The sequence below is a fragment of the Lethenteron reissneri genome, chromosome 30 (genome assembly GCF_015708825.2).
Source record: "Lethenteron reissneri isolate LAM-NWPU_2019-01 chromosome 30, ASM1570882v1, whole genome shotgun sequence".
NCBI lineage: Eukaryota > Metazoa > Chordata > Hyperoartia > Petromyzontiformes > Petromyzontidae > Lethenteron > Lethenteron reissneri.
The window spans coordinates 13,207,237-13,232,277 of NC_083808.1; the positions used below are offsets into that span (position 1 = coordinate 13,207,237).

General features: G+C 45.0%; 1 protein-coding gene across 3 annotated transcripts in view; it reads left to right on the forward strand.

Annotated features, from left to right (window-relative positions):
- LOC133349539 (glutamate receptor-interacting protein 1-like) overlaps nucleotides 1–25,041 on the forward strand; it is a 334,917-nt gene that overhangs the window by 188,290 nt on the left and 121,586 nt on the right. For all 3 annotated transcript variants that reach the window (XM_061563083.1, XM_061563082.1, XM_061563084.1), the window contains 3 exons: nucleotides 6,259–6,342; nucleotides 7,639–7,714; nucleotides 9,429–9,574. In XM_061563083.1, the coding sequence (XP_061419067.1) occupies nucleotides 6,259–6,342; nucleotides 7,639–7,714; nucleotides 9,429–9,574 (306 nt within the window). The remainder of the gene's footprint in view (nucleotides 1–6,258; nucleotides 6,343–7,638; nucleotides 7,715–9,428; nucleotides 9,575–25,041) is intronic.

Genomic DNA, 25,041 nt, shown 5'->3' on the forward strand with positions numbered 1-25,041 from the left:
AGTAAAACTCTACATTTCTACACAATATACATAGATATAAAATGTAAAAACTTAAATATCTTGGGAACAGTAGCCAATCAGTTGTTTTAATTGTCATATTTGAATTCAGCACATCAAAATCCATAATAAACAGCACATTTCTTCTCTGAAGCAGATGACGTCTAAAAAATTGTAGACCAGTGTTATCTGAGGAAATCCAGGGTGACAGAATGCTTGGCGCAGTTGCAAACTAAACGTCGCGGATCTAATGGCTGCTAAACCTGAGAATTGTTCTGCAACTCACCGGTGTGTGAGCCGAAACAACAATAATAATAACTGGCGCGTTAAATACTTGCGTACGTGACCATTTAATTGCATTGGCTCTGTCAGGTTTTAGTTTCAGTTTCAGTTATTTGGTATAGTCCTGTGAGCCATTCGGCTCTTGAATCGGGTGCAACCGCAACAAACAAAAACATGAACAAGAAACATCTTAAAGTGACTATGCACAAATAGAAAAATCCAGGAAAAAACAGCAAAGTCTTCCAGAAAAAGCACCTTATATCAATGCTGTGCGCAAAAATCCCAGTGGGTTGAACGTCAAACAATAACAACCATAAGGCAATTTAGATTAAAGTTATCCGTCTAATTCTGTGCTACAACAAACAAATATGGCCTAACCCAAACATTTACGACGTGTCTTAGGCTAGTCCGTGGTTTTAATCAAGTCTGAGTCTGTGGATTTAATTTCCTTCGTCTTAATCGACTAAAGTAGTAAAATGAATTATCTACAATAAAATGTTGATGTAAGGGCTGTGGAATCCACCATCGCCCCAAATAATAACAATGTCAGCCAATCAGTACACTTAGTCAATCTTTTATAGATGTACACAGTCAGTTTAGGTTCAACATGCGTACATTTAGGGTGTAATCATCAAGCAGTATACCATTTATTTGGCGAAGCTGCATTTGGCAGCAGTTCACAAGCACAATTAACAAAAAACTATGATGTCCTATTAAAAAAACAGCTATTTCCAGAAAACCTCACCAGTTCTACATTTTTTTTATTTGAAGGCAGTGTTGTTGAAAAGCATGGTGAGTATTATTATTTTTAAGTAATACATATGCATAAAATTGGTTCAAATTCGTTATGTATATGATCAGATGGAGGAAATGTACTCTTTACTCTTGAAGAGAGTCTCCGGAGGACATGGAATGTAACGAGTATCGTTTAGCAGTCTGTAAATAGGTGGCCTGGAAACCAGTGTGGGAACATGCGGATTAAGTGTGTGGCGATTCCTCCTTCACGCTTGGGTGAAGAACCAGACAGAGGCATCGTAGGAACGGTTGTAGGACTTACTTTATAACATTTATAACATGCCCCAGAATTCGTAATAATGTCTGCGTGAGCACAGCATGAGCTGCATGGTGAGAATTTTAGCTTCTGGCCTTTCTGCCTTGGCCAGGATGATACGGACAGGGTGGGAGAGTAATTTCGAAGGTTTAATACCGAGTGCGACGAAACCAATGCGTGCTCCGTTGTCAGCCATGGTGAAAAGGAATTATTGTTTTCAAAGTGGATATGATACAAGGCTTGAGCACTTCAATGGCCATTTGCCTCAACATCTTCAATGCATCACATTGGAATTAGCCACTACGTGATATCCAAAGGGATGTACAAAGTGATGTGCACGAGAGAAGCATGAAAGATATTTTGATTTGACCGACTTGTTCAGTGTGTGAGCATTTTACTTCTGCGATGTAGCTTGTTATTTCATCAACTTGACGCTGTTGTGGATTTCTGGAGGCCCTGATTAAATTAATCAAGAGACGAATTTGCCATGCTACTGGACTCTGATCGAGTCTGGTCAAGTCTTGGCCCTAGACTAATTTTAGAATCCATTGAAATTGAGAGATGATTTTCTTTAAATGCCAACCGAGCTGACAGCTACAGGCTGAGTGCTGCTTGGAAACACACCATTAAGTGATCACACCACAATCTCAACAGAAGAGTGTATTCACATTTATTGAAACTAGCACTTGCATTACTAACCATTTAGTATAACTAATTAACGATGCCTCACCTTTATCAACACGTAAGTACAGTTGATAATCGATTATCCGGTGTGCGATTATCCGGCTGCTCACAACATTATCCGGCGGTTCCGGGGCTCATCCGGCAAAACTGCTCCAGAGACTGGAACCCAGTCCGGCGATCAGCACCATGCATGACAAAAAAAGAGTAACTATGCTTGATTTCATTGTTCATTATTATATAGAGTACATTATACATGACATACAATCTAAACAATGAAAACACTGCATGTATACACATCACCCCATGCAGAGTCTTCGAGATTGGAGTGGTAAGTATGGTAAAGTAAATACATTAACTTTTAAAGTAGGATATCTATTTTTGTCTATTTATATGCTTATGCCAATTTCATATATTCAACACATTTAAAACACAAAAAACACAACACCTAAAAACATAACGTCATAAAATAATGCGCAAAAATAATCTATTTCAAATAGTGATTTAGTGATTATTTGCCGTTTTTGAAAATGTGGCGCCCACCTCTCCCCAAAATCCTCCAGATAATTATCGATTATAATCGATTATCTACTGTATATATTAACATATCTCAGCTAATATTATATAACATACAATTCCATATATTAAAATACATTATACTTGATCTATCGCTTCCTGTGACTTCCTGCTCCCTTGTGGGCGCACATTGATGTCATAACACCACCTATATAAGTCTTCTTCTTCTTGGTTTTTTCGGTAAAGTCACGTAGAAGGGAAATAATAAAATAATAAAAATAAAACATAATAAAATAATTCTCACGACGTTTCGGCCACAACGCAAGTAGCCGTCCTCAGGTGAAGAACAGGTCTGTTGGAAAGACAGCGTCTGAATGAAACGCCACCAGGTTTGGCGCGTATATTTAAGCTGGGTTGGAGGGGGAAGAGCGCCTTGACAAAAGAATTTGCATATCAAGAGGAATTTAGAATATTTATGGGAAATGCAGATATGGGATTAGTCATTACTTGTGGAATGCGGAGGAGGTGGGCGGGGGGTTTCAAAGTCATAATATGCCCGTGCATTATGCATAATGCACGCGCATATTATGACTTTGAAACCCTCTTGATATGCAAATTATTTTGTCATGGCGCTCTTCCCCCTCCAACCCAGCTTAAATATACGCTCCAAACCTGGTGGTGTTTCATTCAGACACTGTCTTTCCGACAGACCTGTTCTTCACCTGAGGACGGCTGCTTGCGTTGTGGCCGAAACGTCGTGAGAATTATTTTATTATGTTTTATTTTTATTATTTTATTATTTCCCTTCTACGTGACTTTGCCGAAAGAACCAAGAATATGAATCCCTGCAGTCACGAAAGCTTTAAATCGACACCTATATAAGGGCAACACTGGAGGGTATTTTCAGATATCCGGCAACTGCCTGATGATGCTGGCTGTGTTTATAGGCGGAACCTCGTGCTCATTCGTACTCATTCGTTAAATGAAATAAACGAGCACGTTTGTTCCAGCGATAATTTTATTAATTGGCTGTCAGGCGAAAGAGAGTTTACGACACACTTTTTACTTTCGAGATCTGACCCAATCATAAATTATGAATCGATACATTCGGTTGTGAGAGCCATCATGTCCGATGATGATTATTTTGTTCCCTTTGTGCTTCTGTTCCTATTTCCATATATGACCACTTGCATTCAATACAAAACCCAACGACGTAGGAGAATATGTTTTAGGAACGGTTGCCTGTGATGCCACTCGGTCTATAACCTTCACAATTTGGCTTACAGTTGAGAGTAAAAAAAAACTAAGAGTTTTAATTATTTTTTTCACATGGCAAATGCACAAAATGTTCACCTGACAGATGTGGGCCTAATTTTGCTCATTTTTGGTTGGAGTGTTGTACTTGACCTAGGCTTAAATGTCCCCTCAGGGTGCACATTAACGCGTAAGTGCTGTCTGTTAAGGAGAGACAGGGCTTTCACGTGTTAAGGTTATAGAAGTCAGCGCAAGCCCGTGGGCTTTATGCACAACCTAATGCTCCCCGATGAGAAGAATAAGCGTGTGTTTGAAACGGCTGGCTTTTGGTGGTGATGTTACACGTAGAGTTTTTAGTGCGACAAGATAATAGGAGGAAGGGATAAATAAAAAGGTGGGAAACTAGGAAAAGAGACGAAAAATCTTGATGGCACTAATGTAACAAGAGTCACAGCCACAACAACGTTGATGAGACGGTACACGTGCTACTCGATCAACTGTCCCTTTCCGTAACCTGAGTCTGAATTTATTAGTCATCGGCGTACCATCTCTCGGATCATTAAAATAACATTAGTTCCATTTGTAGAAAGTCAGCGGTGGTGATACTTACATATACTGTCTCCTGCCTTGGTAATGTGGGATTTCTACCACCATCATGGGGGCTGCTGGCAATACAAACAAGCAACAACTTTTTGAACGATTTTTGTTGTTGCCAAGTTAAACCAAAAGAGATCACGTAACCAGACAGATAAGCCATTGCATTGTAATTTAAGCCACGTAGCTTGTACCATTACAGGCTTTTTGGAAGTTTTTTTCTATATAACATTCTTGCTTGTGGCTACTTGCCCAGAGGACAAGTTTGTTTCTCGAACAATTGATTTTTCCAAGAATTTATTGTATAATTGTTTTAATGAGGTGAATGCAAACACAATTATATTCACCGCTGGGGCGAAGTGTCCTCTGCTATTCTACACTTCAATGTGAAGTGCCGTGCTGGGAAAGATTATAGGTCAAGGTTATGTTAACCTTGTCACTGCCTCAAGGTATTTTTTCCCGGCTAAAGGAAGACCTTTGCAATGAGCTATTGCTCATCAACCCCGGCCCTGTGGTTTAGGAGGCACTCGAGTTAGACATTCAAATCAATAATTCATCTGTATTTGATATAGTGTCTTGTGTTCGATCAGGCAAATCTCAAGGCGCTCGAACCATGTGCAGTGACGGTACAAGGAATGGCGCCTACCGTAATTGCACAAGCCAGCCACTTGCAGATGATACCTTATCGTATATTTTCACGTAGAACTGTGACTCTGACACAGTCGTCTTGTTTGGCAAGTGACTTCAGTCAGTAAGGGGGTTTTTAATGGTCGTTTTTTTTCTCAGTAGATGAAATACTTTGGTAATTCCCCGCAGAAAAAAAAATTACTGTACCCGGAGGATGCGGGAATTGAATGGTTGACTACACGTTTTTTTGGACAGTGTGGAGCTCACTGATGAATTGAGAATCCTCTAAGGCGGCGAGTTGCCGCAGTGGATACTTTCACATTCCCGCCATAGGAATGTGGAATTTACATCTTTGGCTCGGGGCTGCCAACAGCACTGACGCTTGCTTGTTGGAACCTGGATACTCGTTCGCTGCAGGGCCTAGGCCATCCGAAGGTAAATGCCGAATACACGTTCTAGAGTGCAAGTAGGTTGTGGCCAAACGCGATCGCTCCGTGCAGCGGAGTAAAGTACGTATAAGGAGACATTCACATCGCTTGCAGCTCTCCCTGTTTACAATGACCTTGGAACGATTTCCCCTACAATGTCGTTTCTCTCAAACGTGTACCTATGGAATATGCCCCATTACGCGTATGTTCGAGTGCTTGCAGCAACCCTACACAGCCCGTGGCGTTTTTCGCTGCAATTTGACTTCAAAGCAGCAATTTTACTTCAGAGCAGCACTTACCGTGGTCCCTTTTTGTTTCCATCAATAGTAACACAGCTTGGTAGAGACAGAAGCACCTACTGGGGCAGAATCATACCTCTGCATCACATTACCTTCATTGCTTAAGGAGTACTTCACACGTTCACTTGATGTTTACTTGTAATGCTCCATTTGTAAGGTCTGTTTATTTTTTACTTTCGCTGAAACTCCTGGTGCACGCGATTTAAAACTCGAGGGTGTGCGTTCTCCAGAGTTATACGCACAATCGTAAAAACTTTAATCCCTTTAATGTATATTTTTCCAAAGCCCAGTTTCTTGCAAGAGTGAGACAAACAGTGTGTGATGGTTGGGAGAAAAAAGAAAATTCAAACTTTGTTGCTGCACACAACCGAGATGGCCCCTCTCTCGCTCTCTTCCGCGATAATATGGGGTCCCTGCCTGCATTGTGCTTGCCAGCAGCGGGGCACCAATCAAAGGTAGTTTTGTGTTTAATTGAAACTTTTTTCTCGTCAATGATTGTTTTCTCCCCACGTAATTTAACCTTTTGCAGCACTCGATGGGACTTCAGTCGTGCACAAGACCATCGAGATTACCCTGCACAAAGACGGAAACAGTTTTGGATTCGTGGTCCGAGGCAAGTGTTGTGTACGGAATTATTTTTCGTGTTGTTGTGGAATTGCAAACTCCATCCTCCACATTCTGATTGTGATGCAACGACTCTATGGTTACCAGGCCACACACACGCGCATTCTCTCTGATCGCCCCTCATAGACAGCATTGACAAGAGTAGGAGGTTGCATACCGTACTTGCATGAGTTAAAATCCTGACCAGGATTTACTCAGCCTGACAGCATCATCATCGTTGTTATCCTGCCCACAGCATCCTTCTTCGGTCGGTGACATCAGCACCACAGGCTGCGGTTGCACCATGTTTGTGGAAAGTGGTTTCCATAATCGAAAGACTGATTTCTGCCGTAGTTAATATGGAATTTCCACTGTCGGTTCTGAACCACCAACAGGGATGAGCTACTGCCCACTAATTCTCTCCTTATAAACAGCTTTATAGATTAGTGACGTTAGTTTGTCATGTTTTACCACTGCTCGTTTTTATTGTTATGAACAAAGATGTCATTCAAAGAGTCGGGCGATAAATTGCTCTAGGTGCAAGCTTCGGCATTTATATTGAGCGGCTGTTCTAGATCACCACAATGGCGAGATGTTAACAATCTCACCTGGTATACAGGAGGTCGTGGGTTCGATCCTGACCCTACCGCCTGTATATTTGGAGTTTGCATGTTTCTCTCCCCATTGTTGCGTGGAATTGTCCCCGGGTCCTCCGGTTTTTCCCTCCACATTTAGAAACGTGCGTTTCGAGTATTTGGCTGTTATAACACGTGATGAGCCACTTTGTTGAATTATCATGTGTGGCCAGGTCGCTTCTGAAAAAGAGCTACATAGCTCAGTGGTCCTTACCTGATAAAATAAAAACATATCTTATAGTTGAGTAAACAAATCTGTTTTGGCCCGCAGTTGTGAATATCGCTGAACGCCGCTGCAATCCATGCGAGTGGTGCCGTGGCAGATCGCTGTCGACTCACTTTTGCAGGACTTGAGAGAGTTACAATTCTGGCCAGGAATTAACTGAGCCCATCACTTCTCCGAGGTCAACAAAATTCACGTAAATATTTTTGTACTCGACAGTTTTGCTATCCAATGAAGATAGTAGCTCCCGGCACAAGAATGTGGAATTGTTTTAGCGGGCTCAGTGGTCTTCAAGGAAGAGATATGCACAACTCCCGCACTCGTATAAGCAGCAAAACGTTCTACTTTTAGGTCTAATAGAAGCTGACGATGAAAGAAGAAAAAAAAACTCCGGTGCGCCCGTTCCAAGTGAAGCACTCTGACAAGCCGACACTTTTGTTTCTCTAAGGCGGCGTTCAGTCCGACAAGAAGAAGTCGCGGCCTATCGTGGTGAGCCACGTCAGGCAAGGGGGCCCAGCTGACAGGTACGCCTCCGGCCGTCACCCCCAATCTGTCTCGCCTGAACATTTTCCAACAGCGCCCGATGATCGAGTAATGCTTAAGTGCCAGCTGCGAGCGTCGCGAGATGTCAGCACAGACAGCTGTATCGGGGGCCAGATGAAAATGTTTGATATGGCCCGCGCTTTCTCTCTGCGTATAAATTATGTATTAGCCTTTATCCAGAGAGCCATGTTCTCCAGGCCAGAGTGGGAACAGGCGGCTATGTTGGCTCGTGTGTCAAGGTATGAACCCAGGCAAGCTCTGAGACCCTTGAACCCGAGTCAGACGGCATGACATTTGGTGAGCAGCGATGTACGGCTCTTATTTGGCTCGTGGAAGTTGGTGGATCGAACCGTGATCACAATGTGAGACAGTCGCTGTGGGGTTAGGTGCCTCTAGGATGCAGTATGACAATTAGGCTGCTAACCTTTTCGTGAATTTTCTCCAACAACTTTTCTTTTCTTTGACCAGCTTCCTCCCACGTTCATAAATATGCCGGGTGGTGGTGGCTCTGGGTGCCGCGGTGGCGAGATGTTAACTACCTTGCTTGGTTTTCAAGATGTCCTGAGGTCGATCCTGACCCTAACGCCTGTATATTTGGAGTTTGCATGTTTCTCTCCCCGTTGTCGCATGGAATTTTCCCTCCAGATTTAGAATAAACGTGCGTTTAGAGTATTTGGCTGCTATAAATTTACACATGATGATAATCCACTTAGTTGAGCTATCATTTGCAATAGCCAGGTCGCTTCTGGCAAAATAAAAATAGTTCAGTTTTAGTTTTTTATCTGGAGGCTGGTTGGACTTTGGATCGCAGCATAGGAGAGGCAAATCAGAACGATACTATAAATGTTGTGCTATAGCTCTCCCGTGTGTTCTTGGGTTGTACCGAGTGTTTGGCATGATTTTCCGACGTTTCACTAAAATATTCTCGGAGGAGCTTCTTCAGGAACTGAATTCACCTATTCAGGCGTTAATTTCATCTCTCCGTTGCCAGCACGTGGAGCAGAAACGTTGGAAATCGTGCCGACTAAAACGCGGTGACACGTGGAAGGACATTAGAATTGGTTAATCGAATTTTGTGCAGTTTAATAAAAAAAATGCTTTGGCAATTGCACTTGTACAAGATGCACAAAGCTCTCTGCATCACAAAAATAAATAAACCATTGACCAAGGGGATAAAAAAAACTGAGAAGTTTTGGAGCTAATCAAGAGAACCCGAAAGCAAGAGAAAATAAAAGTGCGGGGCGTTGAGGCGGGGATCAAATGGTGTCGCCGAATGGCGACCACCGCTGGGGCAGGGCGCTCGCTGCACGGCCGGGGAGCAGCGCAGCAGAGCGCACGGCGCAGTGCGGCGTGGAGCAGGAGGACCCGCGTCCGGGGAACGCACAGGGGGCGCAACCCACCGGTCGAACGATGGGTGGGGAACTTGTGTAGGATAGAGAGCGGGGCAGCTTAGCAAGACTGTCAGTGGAGTGGCACCACGGAGGTTTGCAACTAAGGGGAAGATCTGAAGCCAGGTGGCGGGAAACTACGAGCTGGGTGTGAGCAACTGCCAAGAGGTGTTTCAGTAAAGAGAAAGCGGTGGTGCGTTGGTCGCAGCATCATTGGCATTGCTCCTGATGCCATCTTGACCGTGGCAGCTGTCACAAACTCTCAGTCCGCCTTGTGCCCTTGTCCCCCCCCCCCCCCCCCACCCAGGGATGGAACCCTCAAGGCAGGCGACCGCCTGCTCGCCGTGGAGGGGATCCCCGTGCAGGGCCTCTCACTCTGCGAGGCATCTGTCGTCCTCAAGCAGAGCGGCCAGGATGCCCGCGTGCTCGTTGAGTACGACGTCTCCGTCATGGGTGAGCGGAGGGACAGCCCGTTGCGCGCGCGAGCGTACAAAGCAACGCGCTGACGCCTTTGGTGTGAAGGAAGAGCAGTGGCGTTCTTGGTGAGGGGGCCATTATTCCGCCCTGTACATTTTTTATAGGAAATCTTTCGGGCAGCTCTCTCCTCTCTCTCTCTCTGGTCTCGTTTTTTTTAATGAAATGGGTGTTTTGAGCACATGCTTACGTGCATACACACATGTAGGTGTGTGTATGCACGTGTCTACCTCTGTGTGTATGTGTGGTGGCAGTGTCAGAGCGGTGACCCGAGTTTGATTCCCGCTCACGACCAACATCAGTGACGATTATCTGAGCTGGTCTTGGGCCTCCCTTAGGTCGACTCAGCCTGAAATGAGTACCCGGTGTGAAGAAAACGCTACGAGGGAGACAAAGGCGGTCAGGCGTGGTGCTGGCAACCCACTCCCCCGTGTGCTGTGCCGGCCTTCCTAGGTGCTCAATAACATCACTTGCTTCAACAGTCTATGTGACTAAACAGGGATATTTGATGTTTTGTGTGTGTATGGACAGTGGTAATGCAGTGCTTTGATTACTGGACTACGTATGTATGTTTAACTTTTTTCGCACCGTACGTAGACTAGATTATATCCAGTAGCGGATTTAGACGTATTCGTGTGGTATCTGAGCCTGTTCTGCGTGTGTCCTCGCTCAACTCAGCGCTAAATGTATTGCCTGATGCAATAGTTGAACGTGAGCACTGAGGAGACGCAGGCAGCTGAGCGTGGTTGTAGGCCACACCACGACCTCGTGTACTGTGCCAGCCTCAACTGATGTTCACCAACAGCACTGTCCCCTACGGTCTATGTCACTTTGCATTTGAGAAGCAGTAACACAGTGTCTTGAAACATTGCACTCCGATCGCGGCAGCCGGGATTAAATGCCTAACCACACGCAATACCATTTGCAATTGGTTTTTGCAACTGCCATGGCTCTTGGATCGATTCAGACTCAAATGCGCATCATTATTCGTACTTGAAAGCAACAACAGAATGTGGTGCTGGTCGAACCATCTCTCTAGTTCTCGTTTGTGAATGTGGATGCCTTGCCCAATATATATAATCAAGAAACAAAACAGCTCACTTCCAGCAAACGTATGGGTCACACGTTTTACCCGAGACATGGACCTCGTTAACAATAATTACACGAACCGTTACGTCGCTGCCAAGTTTGTCCTCGTTCGAGTTTGCGCAAGGAGGATAAACGAGCGGATCGATAAATGACCCGAGCGATGATTCCTATTCTGCTCTCTGTGCTCTCCGCTCACCGTGGAGCACGCTTAACAATGATAACCAAACAGCAGTCAAACAATCGGGCACACACAGCGAAAACGGAAAAGATTCTTCTCCTCGTCTGTCGATTTCTCCACTTCTGCTCGGTTCGTCGCTGCGTCACCTGAGGCGCGCTCATTGCACACAAAGTTCTTGCCACGAATGAACCACAATACCTTGCTGGTCTTGCAAACTCCGGTCATCCTCGCAACAGTGGCTTTCAGCTCGCAATCGAACAAAGACGGTCACCGCATCGTGCGCTTTCAGATGCGCTTCCGTGGCCGTCTGGAACGCTCTTCCTGCCGATATTAGGAAGCCACTGGAGCTCTGCACTTAAATAATCTGGAGTGAAAGCTAATTTATTTATAAATGTTTTGTGTTTAGTTTGTTGTCCTTCCCCCTCACCTCCGATTATCATGGTTGACTACGAACGGTGATAAAGAAGTTGGACACGCACACATACAGTACATACTGAGACGGCTTCTGTCCCGTCCAGCGGTTTCATGTTTGACATCCAGTCAGATCGTGGTCATCCTCTTCCCCTAGCACCTTGCAGTGTTTCCTCCATCGTCATAGTCGTCGTCATCACCATCATCATCCTTTCCAGCCGGCCACCACACTTTACCTGTAAACGCCGAAAACAGAAGACTTGTGGGGGGGGGGGGGAAACTTTTATGCAAGACTTAGGAAACACAATTGACAGTTTTTAAAAACAACTCACATAAGCAAAAAAAATGGGCGCAATGTATTTGTTGGCAACAGCAGTCGAAGTTACAGCGATTGTGCTGCCGAGTGCCCACTGCCATCGTGCGTTGGCACGGCATTGGTCTTGAGAGCAGCCAAATCACTGCGAGGCCCAAACCTACTGCCACGCTACCCAGTGAATGGACATGATGAAAAATAGTTGGTTTTCCCTGACTGCCAATAAAACAGGTGTTAAGATGTTCAAACGCAAAATTGATACCTTTTGCAAGGCATTAAAGGTCCCATAGATTGTATCATGACAGACACCGTTCAAATTATTATTATTTTCATGTTGGCAATTTTGATTTCAATTCTAATGGCCTTTTGAGAAATGTCAGAACAAAAGAGACACAGCATTTACTTCAAGAGGGGTGATGCTTTGCCATACAATTGCATTCATGTCGCGTGTACTCAAACGATGCTGAAAAACAAAGAAAAAGATCCCATATATAGCCTTAGCAGGCTGTTGAGGCAAGTGCTGTTAGTGAGCATCGATGAAGGCCGGCACGGCACACGAGGGGGTGGGTGGCCAGCACCACGCTCATATACATATACACTCAATCAAACATGCACACACGCGTACAACCACACCGTTGGTTAATAATATGGAGACTCCTTTGATCAAGAGCCTTGCCAAGGTTGTCTCAGTGAATTCACTGCTGGGTTTTATAATTTAATATAAATGAAGATTTGCAGTTAGGGTGAAAATCTATCTCGAGAGTTTTTAAATTTACTAGCTGTAAACCTGCAAATGCGAGAAGTGTTGTGAACTTAGAGTTATACGGTAGTGTAGCAATAGTTTTTGGGTGCGTGTAGTGGTTAGCGCATTGTGCCTCGAATCAGGCAAAGCAGAGTTCAATTCTCGCTCGCAGCTAATAACAGTGGCGAGTATTTGAACCGGTCCTGTGCCTCCTCTAGGTCGACTCAGCCTTAAATTTGTACCGGGTGCGGTATGTAATCATCAGCACTGGGGAGACAAAGGTGGTCAAGCACGGTGCTGGTGCGGAAGAAGTTCAGCATACGGTGCATCTCGTCACATTCGCCTCCTGGAGATTGGTGTGGAGAGTAGCCGCCGGACTTCAGGGACCTTAATTTGTGAGGGGCAATGCAGGCGGGGGGGGGGGGGCAGTGTGAGAGCAGCTCACCGAGCTGAGCACGTGGTCGAACATTCAGACCAATATCGGTCAGTTACAGACTTTTGTATTTCACTCTCAATTCCACCAGGAGCCGGTCCAAAGACGCCAAAAATACAGTTGGTGTGATACGCTCAAATCTCTTTGATCTCTTCAAAACCCCGGGCAACCGAGTTCTGCGCATATTGCAGTTTTCTTGGGTGGTGGTGGTTGGTTATTGCAAGTGGCCTGAACTCTTGTAGACAAGGGTTGGTGGATCGCACACATGTCATGAAATTCCCTACCCCTGGGTGTCAAGGTATGCACGTATATATGTTGAACTTCTTTTACGCTGTACGTAGCCAACCACGCTGATCGGAGGTTCGGGGGAAGGACTGTAAACGAAACACAAAAAGTAGTACTAGAGACATGCGTTTTCCAGTGGCTTCCTAATATCGGAAAGAAGAGCCTTCCCGATGGCCGCAGAAGCACATCTGAAAGCGCGTGATGCAGTGACCTTCTTTGTTCGATGGTTAATCAAAAGCCGCTGCGAGGATGACCGTAGATTGTGTGATGGTTTATGCTCACTGGCAAGAGGTGCCATACCCTGGCTCGCCAGCTGAAAGCAGTGCAGCAAGTGGACTAAGTGCCTTCCGTTTCCATCTCTATGGGGATGGAGTGTTGCACCATCGATCACGTGCGTTTCCTCTCCAGGTGTTGCGGTTTCCTCCCACGTATATAATAAATGCTCATTAATTGGTTGAAAATATCTTAAAATGCAAACTCCGCGTAGCAGTACCCGTCTGAATAAAAAAGTAAATTATAATTTTTAAGGACATTCTTTTGATACATACGCCAGCAAGCAAAGCATTACCGTGTCACAGTAGGCGGGAGGCGATGTTGCTACGTGGCTTTACCCAAATAGTTTATTTGCAGTTACTTTTCCAATTTGGCAAAACTTGGACCGTGACAGCGGCACAAGTGGCCTACTAGTTTTAAAATACCGTCACGGGATCTTTGACGTCCACTGTGAAGCAGATAGTGTGCAATTTGTTTGGTTTATACACCCACAGTATTGTCCAGGGCAGCAGCTGGGATCGAACCATGAGCAAGTGGCAAACTGCACTCCCGCTTGGTTGTCAGTTTAATACGTAGTTGTAGTAGGCTTTCATGACCAATATTATCCATAATAAAGGTTTTTTTGGGGGATTACATTGCCTGAAGACGGCTGCTTGCGTTGTAGCCGAAACGTCGTGAGAATTATTTTATTATGTTTTATTTTTATTATTTTATTACTTCCCTTCTACGTGACTTTACCGAAAGAACCAAGAAGATATAAATGTGTCGTTAAACCCGCCACCAACTCAAGGCAGCCAATTTAGTAAGGTTTGTCACTTACACAAAACGTGCTGATTAGTTACTGGTTCAGCCCACCGGTTGTGTGTTGGAGAGTAAATCCACAACATTTCTAATTCGAGTACGATATTTTGCTGGTGATTACAACCAGCAGCTTCATCAGGCGATTAGCCAGAATTTTGACGAAGTCCTCCTTTTTCGGTCTTAAATAGTGACATCACGGCTGTCACTGAATAGGCACAGTAGGTCTTGGCATACTCTGTGTACGTGTGTTTACGGTCGACAGCTGTGACTCCGATAGGTATGTTGGCCACTACAGACTCGCCTTCACTCTTTCCCCTACACTCCGTTTATGTTCGACATACATTTGGCCGCAACCAATGCATGGTGATGACCCATCCCCAGGTCTTCAGCTCCACTTATGAGACGAATTGTTTGGCGATGCTGCTGCGTTGGCAGTGGTGCACAAGCACAATTAACAGCAACAAATCAACAAAGTCATCAATAACTCTGTGGCCTTTAAATACAATTTTTTTTTTAATTGCCGTAATATCCGGCAATGGTCCTTCTTGATAGGACGTGAACAGAGGCCAGAGAGGTAGAGTTGGATACCAGATTTAAGACAAATGGGCCTGATGGGAATTACATTTTTACAAAAAATAATTGTTTTATAATGACCAGTTTTTGTTTTAAATGAGCATGTGACTAGTTTACCTGTTAGTAACGTTGAGACGTCAATCACATTCCTAGTCTCTGAACACAAAAGATACAGCGACGAGAGGCCTTTATACAGGCGAAGGTGTTTGCATTGCATCACGTCCACACGTTAGCGCACCATCGCGCGCTGCTTACGGTGCCCGTGCAGCGCAGAGGCGTTATAAATAAAATTAAAAGGATGAATAAACACTTCTCCCACCCCACCCCACACACACATTAACGTAAGGCAACAATGACTTACGCTCATGGGCTTGAGAAATATTCCTTTTTGGAGGGAGGATTTCGCACCTGCTCATTGGAGGAGGCGTTGGGATTCGAGCCTCAGGGAGCTTGGGATAAATTTGCCAGGGTGGCGGCAGGGGGACAGACAGCCAGGTGCTTTGTTGATACCATGGGGCACGCAGTCTTTGCAAGAGCATCTAAATACCCTGATTCCATTGCCTCGCAGGAAGAAGAGTTGAATCGGAGATGGGGCAGGCAAAGTGGCGAGATGCCAGCTGTTAGCACTGCCTTGTCAAGGGCAGCAGAGTAGCTATACCCTGCTGTGTGTGTCTTTATCAAGGGCAGCAGAGTAGCTGTACACGCTGCTGTCTGTGTCTTTATCAAGGCCAACAGTGTCAGTTTGGAGTGAGCCCACGATGCACAGTGGGCAGCAGGGTGTGGCTTGAAGGATGTGTGTCTGCTGTTTTGTAAAGGCCAGCACGATGGGCTTAACCCTTTCCCATCCCATTCTGATACGTCATCTGTTTTTTTCTTCCAATTACATTTTGGTGTCATTAGACCTCCTTTGCCAGTACCAAAATATAATAAGGGTTTTTCCACTTTTTTCTGGCAACAAAACTGAAACCTTTTTACAAGGAATCATGTCTGCATTAACCACAATACTTGTGGTCAAAATGCAAAAAAAAAACACTGATAATATATGCATTGTCTTGAAACTGATTGTCTTTGAGCTGTACGCCTTTTGGCGTCCTCTGGTCTAGCTCTAATTGAGACGAGGCTCAAAAGAAAGCCGTCTCTGGTGTGGACCAATCAGTTTCAAGGACAATGCATACATTATCAGAGTGTGTTTTTTGTTTGCATTTTGACCACAAGTATTGTGGGTAATGCAGACATGATTCCGTGTAAAAAAAAAGTTTCAGTTTTGTTGCCAGAAAAAAGGGGAAAAACCCTATTATTACATTTTGGTGACGTATACGTACGTAGAAACTAAAATAAAATAACTGAATCGTCTTCAGGTCGGCAGACACACTGTAGAGAGCGATCGTGTCGCTACAGTTCTCTGTGGTGATAACAATGTCTTTGAAAACAACTGCGCTACTACGCCTCCCTACATAAAATTAACGCTGAACCGCTCGCACGTTCCGAGATTCAGCGGTGGACGGGACCCGCACCCATTGACTTCCAGACATCTCGGAGCGGTTAAAGATTGAAATGCTTCGGGGCTGTTTTTTAAAGGGGCAGCTGGGTGAGTACACTTGGTTGTGTGTGCCTCCATAAAGGGCAGCAGTGTGCGCTTAACAAGTAATGTATAGGGACTCCTCTACTTACGAGCATTCGACTTACGAACTTTCAAGATATGCGTACAAACCTGTCCGTGTGTCCAGTTGCCCATTCGGACCGAGAGTCGTAAGTTCAACCGCCACGCAATAGATTGCGGTGGTGGCATCTACGTCTGCAGAACATGAAGAACCAGTGGCATCTACATCTACAGGAGATTATACAACTTTTAAAGCCATCCCCCATGTTTAGTGTACATGCCGTACAACATGGTTGGAATCGACAGGAGTAAAGTTGGACTTACGAACAAATCGTCTTACTAACAGACCTCTGGAACCTAACTCGTTCGTAAGTAGATGAGTCCCTGTACAGTACTTGTTGCACACGACTGAGGGCAGTAGTTAAGGGTTTTATGTCATTTGAACGCATTCCCTCACAATAATTTTTTCCATTTAGTTCAAATACATCTCTCATTCTCACGTGAATATACTTATTGTCGTGTTAAGTTACCGTCTTCTCTCACGACATCTCTAACATCTCTCTCATTTGTACATCTCTATCTTGTCCGCATCTCTCTTCTGTCATCTCACTCCGTATCTGTCCATTCTCTGCATCTCCTCTCTCTTGACTACACAACTGCGTCTCTTTCGTAAATGTAAAATGAACGGCAAGCCACAGTGCGATCGTGGCCTTGCAACCAAAACCATGGACTGTAGAGTAAACCACTGTCGCCTGCGCTCCTTCAGTGGAGGAGGAGGAACAGCAAAGCTACCTGAACTCCGTCCTGAAGCCCTCTCGTCATGGCTAGCAGGCCTCGACATTGGCATCTAGCTCCAGAGCATATTTCCATACGCAAAACGAGAGTTCTGATCTATGTTTGTTGCCATCTCACCACATCTCTATCTCCTGTCTATTTATCTTTTATCCAATCACTTTGGGGGTCTGTGGGGTGGGGGAGGCCCAAATATATTTCTGGCATGGGCCCCTAAAGGCCGAGCATTACCTCTGTGGAGAGGAGCGGTCGTGCGCCTAACCCAGTGTCATGTGACCCTGTAAGCTGGTAAGCACCGGATCATCCTAAGCCCATTCCTCTGGAGAGGGCAGCAGAACCATTAAGAGGGTCTCTCTATTCACGAGCATTTGCCCATTGTGTGCCAGTGTCGTGGTCCAATTGCCTGTCACCACCACCACCACCACCCCAAACACGGCATTTGTATTCCGAATGGGTGCACGGAGTGTGTTTTGCTGCAGCTATCTGCAAAGGGATGGTGTTCTGAAAGATGTGGCCGTGCAGTCTAAAACTACTGAGCGTCTAAGAAGCAAGATCAGCGTCACTTTCAAACTGGACGTAACGCGATCGGGAAGAGGCAGTGCAATGCAACGCCATTGTACGGAATGAGCTGCAAGCTTCAATTCGACTGGCTTGCGGACTGTGAGGAAGGGAAATTAACAAATGTACTATGCCCATAGGGTCTATGAAATCTGATGAGTTAATCCTTCGCGTGCACCCAAGAATATCAACTGTTGCATTTTTACGATTAGATAAATCTGCCCGTTCTGCTTAGTTCTGCGTGAGAGCCCACTTATAAAATAACCACTTTGCGGAGGAGAGATGCACTTAACCGTAAAAGGGGAGATTATTAATATTCCATTCTCATAATTCACCTTCTGGTTAATGTCCACGGGTGAGGTTTTGGCCATGACACACTTGAACATGCCACGCAATTGCGCCTGCCTTGCCAATGATGTCACGGGCTCTTTCATGCCCCCATTGCAGCAGATGGCATTGCACTGCTCCATTTCCAACAGCAGCATACACACACACACAAATAAAATGAATACATAGCGTGCAGCGCTTTGTCAATCCACTGCTCGATGAAGGCGTCCCAGCACCATTAGGGTCATATGTGTTTTTTTACCATACTTCACCACGCAGTGATCGTGAGTGGCACCGCTGTTTGAACCCGGTGACCCGAGATAATTTCTCAGAGATCGTTAACATCAGTGACAAGTAACATCTAAACGGGGCCCCCCTTCATTAACTGACCAAAGTGGTGAAGTGTGGTCAGGCAACCATGATGGGAGTCCTTCGAGTGGATTATAAGAGATCTGAAAAAAATACGGAAGATATGTTACGGTATTTTTATTTATGGTATCCAGCCCTCAATCAGTTCGGTTAAAAAGCTCTACTCACAGGCAATATCAAAATTCGGAGTCATCTCTCAAAGTTGAGTAAAGTAAGTACTGTACCACTTTGTTGGAAAGTCAACGACAGATTGATCGATCCCCACCACGAAGCCCACCCACCGCCCATTGGTGGTGCAGCCGTGCTGGCCAAATGGGCATCATTATCATTACAGTCTCCGTTTTCCTGTAACGCTGCGCGTGCTGTTTTCATAACAGCACACGCAGCGTTACATATATATGCGATGCATATATAACGCGATGAATGTATTAGGGAACACATTTTTTTATAGCGCTGGATGCGATTTGGATATAACAAGATCGAGTGAACAGAACGACGTCGCGTGAGTAGGAATAAGAAATGGATGTACGGCTGCCTCGGCGTAGCATCGCACAAGGCAGGATGCTGCTGGATGCTGCTGGATGCTACCCACGCACCTCAGTCTTTGTTTAGCCTGCGTGCGCCTCTCACGTGTTATCGCGGGCTGTGATTTACCCTATGTTATATTTTATTCATAATCACGCGAATTTTCCATAACGCGGTGTTCTTCAGGAATGCAACTACCGCGTTATAGGAGAAACAGGGCTGTACTTTGGCTCATTTGAGCAGGGGGACACTTTTCCTTTTTGACTTTGTTTAAAAATACCTACGTGGTTACAATTGTTCCGTTTGATCATTGCACGAGTGTTGTGAGAAACAAGAGCAGAAGTCAACACATTCGCTGGTGTATTTGTTTTGGCATAGTGAGATCGTTTAATGTGAATTCACCCTTGCATCTGTGTGAAATTTGATTCTGTTCCTGAGTATGCCAATATGTTCAGACTGAATGCCAATGTTGAGGTCTGCTGACCACGAGCAGCAATGAGATTACCACTCCTGTAAATGTCATTAACCAGGAGTCTTAGTTTATCCTTGAAGGCTGTGTTTATTTTAGTTAGTGTAACACTTTTAACGAGGCATGTGGTAGACATTTAGATATACGTTAAGCAGTCCAATTTGACGTCACACGTTTTGTTGTTATTTGAATACAGTAGAAAGTCTTGGCAATTAAGTCACCACTCAAAGTTATTTCCCTGATGAGAGGCGATTGGTGCAGCACTCATCTCTGTCGTCCGCTCTGAGCCAGCGGTGGAAACTCCACATTGCTATGGTGGGAACCGCTGTTGACCTCCGACAACGTGGCCCTCGTTCCATTGCCCCTGGGTGGCTGATGGGCTCCGTTAATCTCCCGTGGAGATTTTTTAAAGAACAAATAACATTTTTAGTAAAGGTTTTTTATTGTAACAGGAACAACACGTTGGGTCGCGAAAACAACCAGGCGAAAGCATCCTCGAGGCACACAGGCCTGACGCGGTCGATCCGTTTGAGGAGAAGGCAGTGGACCATGGGAGGGGGTATGAGTCTGTCGCACCCTCCCCGATGGAGATTTGAACTTTTCGCTTGGGCCACCTTGGCCAGGTGATGGAATTACTTCCCATGATGCATGCAACATTGGGCCATGTGGGCCATGTGGTTGGAACCGTTGGGCCAACGTTCTGCTTTTACTGGGTTTACTCAGTGTTTCTAATCCATTGATTTGTGTCGTAACAAAGTGTATTTATTAGTATGTCGATACAAACTTATCGACATAGATTCTGCACCTTCAGTTTCATTGATATGTGTAGTTTAATACAGGTCACTAATTTCTGTCACAGTGGCACCAGAAGTATCTACACAGTGACACTTATTTATACCCACGTTGCTGTGCTTTGCAATTAAATGCGGTTTGTAATTTGTCGCTCAAATATGTACTACTACTTTTCAAAATGGAAAAGATACTTTAATTCCACTATTCTGAAAAAATAATTTGCTACAATAAATTGCAGGCAGTCTGCCCTCAGATGAAAAAGCACGAGAGAAAAAAAGATCAGACTGTCTTAGCAATTTAAAACTGCCTCTGAAGAGAAACGGATTTCAGTACAACCCGCTGGGCAGGACGCATCGATATTTTAGAAGAGAGAGGTCAAGGGTGGGTAAAATCTCCCGTGAGTTTCTTAATTCCCTGCAGCCAGGTGCGGCTGTTGACTGACGTGCGCCCTTTCACTCGTGGGCACAATGAGTGGGGAACCCACAGCAGCCGTGGAGGAAGGTTCTCGGGGCTGAGAAGGGTTTTTGAAACAAGGGAAAAGTGGATTGAAAGTGCGTTGGAAAGACGGCGCTTTTACACGAGAGGGAGGTTAGGCGGTAATGTGCAAGCGAACGTTGTTCTTGATGCATCCAAAACCGCGACGTCAGTTGGGTGTAAAAAAAAAAGTATGCGCGTATCTCCAGTCTCAACAGACCTGGGAGTCGGAACTGAACTGAAGCGGAAACCAGAACCGCAATTGATCATTTATTTTTTTGGAGCGAATCCTAAAAACCGTTTACTCTGGAACACCCCCCACGCCGTTTTGAATAAATGTACAACAAATACTGCGGGAGGGGGAGGACTTTTTAGCTAAGGGCGTTAAAAATTACAGTGGCCGCAATCCCTCAACCAATTCCACTGCCATTAACTGCTGTGTTCGCGGGCACGTTAGCAGTGGCCCTGCCGTGACTCGTTGTTGGCCACCACGGGAGGCGTTCGGTTTGCTATCTTTGAGATAATGAGCTATATGTACAAATTTGAACCGATTTTTAGGTAATTATTGTAAATTTGGTTAACCCAAGACCGATTGATTTTTCTAGCCATCGAACAAAGATGGTCACCGCATTGCACGCTTTCAGATGCGCTTCTGCGGCCGCCTGGAAAGATCTTACTTATTCTTAGGGTCTTTCGGTAAAGCCACATAGATAGAACAAATAATAAAAATAATAACAATATCACGAAGTTTTGTAGAAAAATATAGCGTATATTCTCAGCAGCTCTCCCGCTATATTTTTCACCTGAAGACGATTGCTTGTGTTGCGATCGAAACGTCGTGATATTGTCATTTTTTTATTATTTGTTTTATCTACGTGGCTTTACCGAAAGACCCAAAGAATATAAATTCCTGCACTCATGAAAGCTTTAAGTCAAGAGTTTAACTCTTACTTCTGATCAGTGGCGGCTGGTGATATTTATTTTTGGGGGGGCGCATTTTTTTTATTTTATTGAGGGGGGCAAATAAATATAAAGCAGTACCAAAAACCATTTTGACTACTTGAATATAAATTTTGATGATCTTTATTTACATTTCAGACCAAAAGAAGTACCAAAAAGCATGTTTCCTACTTGAACATAAATGTTTCTCTTTTATATACATTTCAGACCAAAGTTCCAAAAAGCATGTTTCCTACTTGAACATAAAAACGTTAGTTTCATGCTATTATCAATATGGCTGCGGCTACTTTCATGACGTTTGCATTTGTCAGAGAGATGTTTGAGGTCTCTTACCCCCGTCGTTGTCCACAAAACTTCAGTGCCGACACTTTGAAATAAAAGACAGGGAAAACAAAAAAGAGAATTGCTAACATCACATCCAGCCAGCCACCTCCGTTTCTCATAACAAGCGCGGGTGAAGCTTCGTGTGTAGCTTCGTCCTCTGTCACTGGCCTGCTGCTGGATTTGTAAATCGGGTTGGTCCGGTCCGAGATCCTTTATCTTTTTTATTTCTTCCAGCGAAAGCCTTGTGAAAGGGTTTTTTTGTAAATAAATTACAGAATTTGGATGAACTGCTGCCATTGTTTACACAAAAAATTTGATCAGCCTAGCAAGTGTCAAAGTGGTGTCGCCTTCGCACTCGCAGTAGTGGCCTACAGCGTAAATTTGAATGACAGGTGACGAGAACCAATCAGATTGGATAAAATAACATGTATCCAATTCTGATTGGCCAGGGACGCAACGACTTGCGCCCCGAGGAGAATCTTTAAGAAACCAATTAGAGACCAGCTTCAGGTCACATGCTGTCCGAAAATGTAAAGTCTCACATAGACATCCATTTGTCCGGCGCCCCGCATGAAACACATTGAAAAACATAGAAAATAGTTGACCGATTAAAGCCAGTTTTTATTAAATGCTGATGCTTTTCTTACTACCAGCCGGCACATCGTATGAAAAAAATATTTTATTTATGTATTTTTATATAAATTTTGCATATGTATATTTCTTGAATATTGATGGGGGCGGCGCCCCTGCGCCCTCTATTGACGAGCCGCCACTGCTTCTGATATTAGAAAGCCACTGGAGCTATGCACTTTTTAATCTAGATTGAAAACTATCTTTAACTTTCTTTAGAACTGATTTTATCGTTTAATTTGTTGTCCTTTCCCTGCACCTCCAAGAAGCACGGTTGGCTACGTATGGTGCGAAAGAAGTTCAACATACATGCAACTCAAACTGCACCCAGAAATTAACGTTGTTGTGTCTATATTTATCAGTTTACAAATTCTGCAGCCTTCCACACGGATGTGCAGAAACTTTCCAACAGCAAAGACTGCTTTTGTTTGGTGGTGGAGGTGGTTGATAAACATGTGGGTCACATGAAACATGAAACATTTTAAGTCTTGAATAAACAACGTTGGGAGTACACGATGGGGTGGGTGGCCAGCACTTGCCCCAACAGTCTTTTCAGGTTTGTTTTATATGTGTAGTGACATTGCTGGATGTCACCATGCTGTAAGTGCAGTACCGGCCCTAGAGGGGCACGGTGTGTGTGTAGTGACATCGCTAAATGTCACCAGGCTGTAAGTGCAGTACCGACATGAAGGGAAGGTCGGGTAAGGCCATGACAGCCTGGTTGACCCGGCAGGACACGTGACCGGTTAGAATGACAGAGGGGACCTGAGAGGGGGCTGTGAGGGTCACATGATGGGAACCGAGGTTCTTCCTGAAAGTTCTGGAAAAGGGGCGTGGCCAGGGATGGAGTCGGACACGCCGGAGAGAATATAAGCCGAGTCCCGAGAGGGAGCTTGGCTGTCCGCCCTGGGGAAGAAACCCTTTCTACGATCTTCGATCTTCAAGTCTTCCAGCACGTGGACCCGGGCAGTATGCTGTTGGTCCCAGTCCGAAGTTGATCGTTATCCTGTAACTTGCGTAGTTAGCCAGGGTGGTCACCACCCTAGGTCGTTGTCTTGTTAAGAGGTAATGTTACCCCATTGTGTTGAAGTAATAAATGCGCTGCCTCCGAGTCTAAGTGTGCGACTAAGTTGAACCCATAAGGGAGACGGGATACGAAAGGAGATTTGGCTGCATTGTGTTACAAAACACTGGGACGAGCCAGGCCTGAGGTTTACATGAGGAAAAACGTTTGCCAAAGGAGTGGAAGAGATCCTGAAACCTGACCCCACTTCCAGAGAGGTGGGGGAGGCCACCAGGCCCCGGGGTGAGGAAGAGATGGACGGGCACGGGGATGAGTGGGAGGGATGAAGCAACGTCGCAAGACTACCGTTGCGGAGCGGGGGGGGGGAATGTGACACATTGAATTGGACCCCTGCCCTCTGCTGCCCTTGTTAGCACACACTTGCCCTGTTAAGTCAGTGCCCACATGTGAGGCAGTCAGGAGACACATTCGCTGGTGTGCACATTCTTGAGCTAATATGCCAACGATGAGATATATTACACCCACAGTTTATGTGGGTAAGAGGCACGTTCCCTGGGTACAAAAGCGCATCTCTGATATAATACGGATCAGCATCATCAGCCATGGTTAATCCACTGTTGGCTGAAATTTTCCCAAAGCCACTGCTACTTCATGCAATTTTTAACGTGCTAAATATATTTCACAGACATAAATTAATTTGTCTCTTGAGGTGCGATAACCAAGAGAGCTCGAGCCTCGAGGCATCTCTTGAAAGTCGGCGTAGATTGAACACTGCTGTCGCTGCCGCCGGCAGTGTGCAGTGGGATGATGGCATTCCGGACGGCGTGGGCTGCCACGGAGAAACGACGTCCAACGGTGAGAGTCCCGGCCCTCGGTGTAGAGAGAAGGCTGGGCGGGGGGGGGGGACTCAGTTATAATCAGTCGATTGCCCTCAATGCATTGTGATACAAATGTCTTTGACAGCGGACGTCCAATCTATTTTTTTAGCAAATGCTTTTGCACGTGACTTTCATATGGTGAGAGCACCAGATACACAAGGGAAAATAAGTAATGAAATGCGCGCACATGTGTGTCGGTGGTATATTGTGAGTGGACGTCAACCCGCGTAGTGACATACCCGTGCGACAGCCTCCTCCTCATCATCATCCAGTTATCCGCATTGATATGCGGGGACCATAGCGCAGGTTCGGTAATCCACAGCGCACCAAGGAGGTGAGACCCATAATCCCTGGGCACCAACGTGGTGTGTCGCGGATTACGGGAGGAATTAGCCACATGATATTCATTCATTATGGGCATGTGCGGAAAGTGTCTGGTGGATAAATTAATCCACGATAATTCGCGCAGATACAAGGTTAAGAATCCATAATGGTATAACTGTAAATGTGTGATTACTCACCAACACAATAGTAACGAATTGGCATGTTTTGTTTACGTGACAAACCTGACTAATTGGCTGTCGGTTGGTGGCGGGTTTAACGACATATATTTACGCAATATAACC